Source organism: Alexandromys fortis, unplaced genomic scaffold (assembly GCF_014885135.2).
Source record: "Alexandromys fortis isolate MF-2015 unplaced genomic scaffold, M_Fortis_MF-2015_v1.1 scaffold_242, whole genome shotgun sequence".
Lineage (NCBI taxonomy): Eukaryota > Metazoa > Chordata > Mammalia > Rodentia > Cricetidae > Alexandromys > Alexandromys fortis.
The window spans coordinates 944,208-951,091 of NW_026068123.1; the positions used below are offsets into that span (position 1 = coordinate 944,208).

The 6,884-nt window shown below is 52.9% G+C and overlaps 1 protein-coding gene across 1 annotated transcript; it reads left to right on the forward strand.

The window, feature by feature from the left end:
* The first annotated feature begins 1,696 nt into the window (after positions 1-1,696).
* S1pr5 (sphingosine-1-phosphate receptor 5) lies at positions 1,697-6,482 on the forward strand. Its single transcript, XM_050125493.1, has 2 exons — positions 1,697-1,745; positions 3,987-6,482. The coding sequence occupies exon 2, from the start codon at positions 4,062-4,064 to the stop codon at positions 5,262-5,264; it is 1,203 nt and encodes a 400-aa protein (XP_049981450.1). The 5' UTR covers positions 1,697-1,745; positions 3,987-4,061; the 3' UTR covers positions 5,265-6,482.
* The last annotated feature ends 402 nt before the right edge of the window (positions 6,483-6,884 follow it).

Sequence of the window (6,884 nt, forward strand, 5' to 3'; positions counted from 1 at the left end):
GCTGGTTACCAGGCAAGACCCGGGGGCTCATTTCCCAGGCACCCAGAGAAAAGCCTGGGCCTTGGAGTTGTGAACAACCAGGCACCTAAAGTCCGGCCCCAATCATCCTATTGGCTATGCTGCCTGAGTGGGTGGTTTCGATTGGTTAAAACTGGAAAGAGCGGTTCTGCCCGCTGGGAACAGCTGGGTCTGAAGCTAAGGAATCCCCAAAGGGCTACTTTAGGGGGCCGGACTCGAGACCTCTTCAAGGGGGTTCACCAGAGGCACAACCTAGTCTGGGACTTCTCGAGATTCCTCCCACCGGGAACAACTATGCTCACCTCTCACGAGGTCCCCGACATCTGACCAGCTGAGGCTGGAGTGACCCTGGGCAAAGGATACGGTCCCAGGAAGGTCACTCAAACAGACACCAGAAACCAGACTGTGGCCGCTGGTCTCAGACTTGTAGAGCTGGGCCCTGGCAGGGACGTCTTGGGAATTAAAGGCGGTGGGGGTGTAGAGCCAGCTGAGGCTAGCCTGCTGGAGAAGAGGCCCGTGAGAGGCGTGGGAAAGCGACACCGAGAGGGAGGAAGGAGCTCTGAAAGACGCCAGAGAGATGCCTCCGAGCGGAAAGGCTTTTGCTGCTAAGCCCAACAACCTGAGTTCAATCCTGGGGACTTAACCAGCAGAGGAAGAAGAAAACCAGTTTCGACAAGTTGTCCTCTGATCGCCACACACATGACATGTGACATGACACACATATGCACACACACACAATACATAAATAAGTGTAATTTTAAGAACTTTAAAAATAGACCTCAGGGAAGACACACAGCAAATAGACATCCATTCATTACCTTACTTATTCAAAAGTACTCAAGACAACGTCAAATTCCTGTCCCCAGTCGGGCGGTGGGGGCACACGCCTTTAATTCCAGCACTTGAGGGGCAGAAGCAGAAGGATCTAAGTTCGAGGCCAGCCTGGTCTACAAAGCGAGTTCCAGGACACCCAGGGCTACTGAGAGAGAAACCCTGACTCAAAAAAAAAAAAAAAAAAAATCCCTGTCTCCCAAAACACAGCAAATGCTATATCCTGTGGTTGAGATTTAAAGGTTCAGAGAAATGCGGCTGGGACAGAGAAGCTGCAGGGCGGGAGGAATCAGATCTTACTTATTTGGGGACCTGGAAGTTCCCCCATCGTCATCTGGCTTGCACCCATCCCTCCCTCTCTAGCCCCTTGAGAGTGTCCGGAAAATGGGGTAGGGGCCTGTGCTGCCAGAGCAGAGACCTGTCCGCTCCCAGTGAGGACTGAAGATTGCTGCAGTCACGCCCACTCAAAGTATCTCATAAATTGCGTTGCTCAGGTACTGCGCCCTTAAGGTGTCTTTGGGATACAGGATCAGGAGTCCAGGTATCAGAGGACAGACTGAACCCCTTAATTGGAATAGGGGAGTAATTCACTTGGAAAGGCCCTCCCTTCCCCGCGATTCTGGACCCTCCCACCCCGAGTGTCCCCGGGAGGGGTCCCGAGGGAGAAGCTAGGACTTGCTGGTACCAGTCGCCGCTAGGGCGCTCTCCGGTGCCGCGGCGGGTGGCACAGGCTGGCAACCGCGGCTGGGAGGAGGAGGGGGCAATTGCTGGCGTTCGCCCGCACTCCGCCTCGCGGGCCCGCCCCCAGGCCTGCCACCTTCAGCCAGCTCCGCCCGCGTAGCAGCTGTGCAGTGTTCCCAGGCGCACAGTCCTGGGCGCACTACCCGGGCGCAGAGGTGAGTGTCCAGCACTGGGGACCTTGCAGGAAGTGGGACTCGGCTCCTTGGAGCTACTGCGGGGCTGGAAGGGCACAGCGTTCTTTGCTGAAGTTTCTAGGACCTTTATTATAGACCTCCCCAGTCCCCCAGCAGAGAAAACTAAAACTCCAGAGGTACTCGCAGGTCCCCTGCTGGGAAGGAGTGTGGACCTTAGGAATCCTCCAACTCAGCCTTGCTGGGCTCCTGCAAACTTTTCATTTCCCCAAGCAGGTCAGTGGACTGGGGTGAGGTACAAAAGTCCTGACCCTCTGCTGAGAATACCGGAGCAGAAAATGCTGTATAACCCTGTCTCTGTATTTGATGCCTCTCCGGAACCCAGAGTGGCCCAACCAGTACCTCCAAGTCTGTCTGTCTCCTCAGCTAGTCCCCGGTGCGACTCTGAAACTGTCTAGGACCTTCTTGGTTTCTCTGCCTTCCTGGTATTGAGAAATCTGTCCCCCAGGCCTGGGTTTTCTCATCTGCTAAGGGTACTTCTGTGAATTCTGTCACTATTTTTGTGGACTGTGTGAGAGAAACAGACACCTTTGCATCTACTTTTGTTTTGTTTTGTTTTGTTTGCTTGTTTGTTTGTTGAGACAGGGTTTCTCTATGTAGTCCTGGCTGTCCTGTAACTCACTCTGTAGATCAGGCTGGTCTCAGACTCACCGAGATCCACCTGCCTCTGCCCCCGGATCCATGAAATTACTACCACACCTGGCGTGGGTTTCTTCTGTTAAGATGTAAAATTGGACTAAGAGGATCCAAGATTCGGTTTAGTTGGTGGAGGGCTTGCCTAGTATGCAGAGAGCCCATGGACCCATGTCATATAAACCGGACGGTGGCATGTTCCTGTAACCTCCTAACTCAGGAGGCAGAGGCATGAGGATAGAAATTCAATGTAATTTTCAGCCGCATAGTTTGAGGCCAGCATAGGGAACCTGTGGCCTTGCACTTTATTTTAAATTGAGCCCAAGACTTCTATGCAAGGGATTTCTTTTTGTAAAATTTTACAGGACATGCTGATGTGTGTACCTTTAATCCCAGTACTTGGGAGGCAGAAGTAAGACTTTGTCTCCAAACAAAATAAACCAAAAAACCCTTTTAAAATCTCATTTACTTATTTGTGTGTGTGTGTTGGTGGATGGTTGGGTGGGACTGTGAATGTATGCATGCCACAACACGAATGTGGAGGTCAGGGGACAGCTTGTGGGAGTTGGTTCTCTCTTTGCATTGTGTGCATTCCAGACACGGAACTGAAGTTATTAGGCTTGGGTCCTTTACCCCCGAGCCATCTTGCCAGCCTTGCAAGGTATTTCTTTAAGAACCCATTTTTGCTCATCTGTAGACTGGGACTGAAGGAAGAATTGCTGAGAGGATCAAAGGGTTGTTGGCAGGCCAGGAGAGTCATTGTGATTTAAGAACATGTGCACCTTTACAAGGTTCCCATCCACTGTCCTGTGGCTGTGAAACTGGGCAAGGAGTGGCCAGGATCAACTTTTCGCTGGGGCTTTATGGGGATGACATTTCTTTAAAAAAAAAAAACATGCAAAAGTCAATGTGTATCAAAGCATGTGCGGTGTGGGGCGCTGGGCCCCAGGCTGGTTGTGGGTGGAGGTTGTGAAATTGTGGCCTGTGCTACTGGGTGTGAGACCATTGCCAGGGCTGAGCCCCTGTGGTGGCTTCTGTCATCGAATCTGTGTGTGAATGTTTCGTGTAGAAATGTATTCTCATGGTTCCCTGCACTCCTTCCTTGCTACGTGTCCCTGTCTGGGGTTGTCTGTGTAGCCATGATTTTCTGAATTCTCATTTGTTTACAAGTGAGTATGCTTCTGTGTTATGGCAGTTCCTTTTTATTTTATTTCATCTTTGCACAGGGTCTCAGAGCCCAAGTTGGCCTCAGAATTACTACGTAGCTGATCTTACTGATCCTCCTGCCTCCATCTGTCGGGTGTGCATCAAAAGGCCCTGCTTACTCCTCCACCGTCTTTCCATAGACAGTCCTCCTGTCTGCTCCTGGACTGCTGGAATCAGGGGATGTGGCCGCCATGACTAGTTATTAAAACAAACAAACAAATACTTTATTAACTTTATTTAGTTTGTTTTCATGTGTAGATATCAGAAGACAATTTTGGGGGTGTGGGAGAGTTCAGGGGTTAGGGACCCTCTTCCAGGGCTCTTTCTCCAGGATTTTTAGATGCTGACTGTTCTTGCCTCCCATAGACTTTCGCACATTGGTCTGGTGGACTACAAGGGGGACACAGCAGCGACCTCTCCGCAGTGAGCGGCGGGTGGCTCATGGAGTCCGGGCTGCTGCGGCCCGCGCCGGTGAGCGAGGTCATCGCCCTACACTACAACTACACGGGCAAGCTGCGCGGGGCGCGCTACCAGCCCGGCGCGGGTCTGCGCGCAGATGCGGTAGTGTGCCTGGCTGTGTGCGCCTTCATCGTGCTGGAGAACCTGGCGGTGCTCTTGGTGCTGGGTCGCCACCCTCGCTTCCACGCGCCCATGTTCCTGCTTCTGGGCAGCCTCACCCTGTCGGACTTGCTGGCCGGGGCGGCCTACGCCACCAACATACTGCTATCGGGGCCTCTCACGCTGCGCCTGTCGCCTGCACTCTGGTTCGCGCGCGAGGGGGGTGTCTTCGTGGCACTCGCCGCGTCGGTGCTCAGCCTCCTGGCCATTGCGCTGGAGCGCCACCTCACCATGGCCCGTCGAGGACCCGCGCCCGCCGCTGGTCGCGCTCGCACACTGGCGATGGCGGTGGCCGCCTGGGGCGCGTCGTTGCTGCTCGGGCTGCTGCCGGCGTTGGGCTGGAACTGCCTAGGACGCCTGGAAACCTGCTCCACTGTGCTGCCGCTCTACGCCAAGGCCTACGTGCTCTTCTGCGTGCTGGCCTTCCTGGGCATCCTGGCTGCCATATGTGCGCTCTATGCAAGGATTTACTGCCAGGTGCGGGCCAACGCGCGTCGCCTGCGTGCGCGGCCCGGGTCCTGCAGGGCCACCTCGTCCTCGCGATCGCGACACACGCCACGGTCGCTGGCCCTGCTCCGCACGCTCAGCGTGGTGCTCCTGGCCTTCGTGGTCTGCTGGGGACCTCTGTTTCTCTTGCTCTTGCTGGATGTAGCGTGCCCAGCCCGCGCGTGTCCCGTGCTCCTGCAAGCTGACCCCTTCCTGGGTCTAGCCATGGCTAACTCGCTCCTGAATCCCATCATCTACACGTTCACCAACCGAGACCTGCGTCACGCGCTTCTGCGACTGCTCTGCTGTGGCCGCAGGCCCTGCAGCCAAGGCTCCTCCAACAGCATGCAGCGGTCTCCGAGTGCTGCTGGGCCTTCGGGTGGTGGCCTGAGACGCTGCTTGCCACCAAGCCTGGATCGCAGCTCCAGCCCATCAGAACACTCTTCTCCCCATCGGGATAGGGTGGACACTAGCTGCTCCACTGGCAGTCCGGGAGCAGCCACCGCCGACCGGACCCTGGTGCCTGCTTCTTCGGACTGATGCTCTCCAACCCACTGTGACCCTTCGCAAGAGCAGATTGGTTCCCCGAATAAGTGCATCGTCTAAAGGAAACAGCCGAAGACAGACAGCAGGGATAGAGAAAAAGGAAGGGAAATGGATTGGATGTCCCATAACAGGAACAGACTAAATGCACGCTCCTCGCAGTTTGACATGGACCATCAGAAGCGAGTGACAGAAAAGTGGACAGGCAGTGAGCTGGGACCCCCTCCCCCAAGCAGCCGTTCAGTGTGGCTGGAGCAGAAGCTGAGCAGCGGCATGGGGAGACGTGAGATGAAAGGGCAGGTTGTGGTTACTGATTCTGAGGAAGGCCTGTGATCCGGCTCCGAGGCAGGGGGAAGACAGAGACTTCTGAACAAAGGCGGGACTTGCCCGGATTCAGACCTCCACAGGTACCCTGTGACTCCCAGAGTTCCAGGGGCAGAGGGTGCTCAGAAGCTGATGAAGTCTAGATAGGTAGGGTGTGCTAACAGTTGGCAGGATGAGTGACTGGCAGAGTTGTCGAGAAAGACGACAAGCCTGGCTCCAAAAATTTAACTCGAGCCTTTGCCAGATCTCAACTGCGGAGCTTTCAGAGCATGGAGTCAGATTCTTCATACAAAAACAAACAAACTGCAATAAAACGACTCGAGCTGCTGGTATCACTGGGATCTTTCAGAATAAATGCATTCATCTATTTATTTATTTTCACTAGAGAGCCCTAATCATCACCTTTAAGTTTTTATTTGCCAGGTAATGGTGGTGCACGCCTTTAATCCCAGCACTTGGGAGGCAGAGGCAGACGGATCTCTGTGAGTTTCAGGACAGCCTGGTCTGGTCTACAGAGCTAATTCTAGGATAGCCAAGACGACTCAGAGAAATCGTGCCTTGAAAAACAAAATAAGTAAACAAAGAAGTAAATAAATAAATAAATAAATAAATAAAAAGTTTGATGTATTGGGTCTGGAGAGATAGCTCACCAGTTGAGAATACTTGCTGTTCTTGCTGAGGACCTGGTTTCCTTCTGAGCACCCAAGTGGTGGTTCATAGCCATTGGTAACTTCAGATCCAGGTCATCCACTGTCCACATCTGGACGTTCAAATGGTACACAGAACGAATGCGGGCAAAACGCTCATGTGCACGAACTAAATAAATCTTTTAAAAAACTTTTAAAAATTATTTATTATTCATTTATTTTGAGACAGGCTCTCACTGTGCGGCCCCAGCTGGCCTGGAACTCAATATGTAAACCAGGCTGGCTAGGAACTCCTGAGTGCTAAAATTGAAGGTTGGTTCAGGCTAGCTTGGTCTACTAGTGAGACCCTGTTCTTTTATTTTTCTAATTCTATTTGTTTTGGTGTTTATCTTTGTTACAACCCAGACTGTCCTGGAACTGACTTTATAAACCAGGCTGGCCTGGAAATCACAGAGATTTGCCTGTCTCTGCCTCCTAAGTGCTGGGAGAGACCCTGTCTTTAAAACTTTTATTTATTTACGTATTCTGTGCCCTTGTTATGTATGTGGGTACCCAGCGGCCACATCAGAGGGCAACTTTCCTCCGTTTTCTCCCTCCACTGCTTGTGACTGTCTCAATTTCGGCCATATTTATCTGGATGGATGCA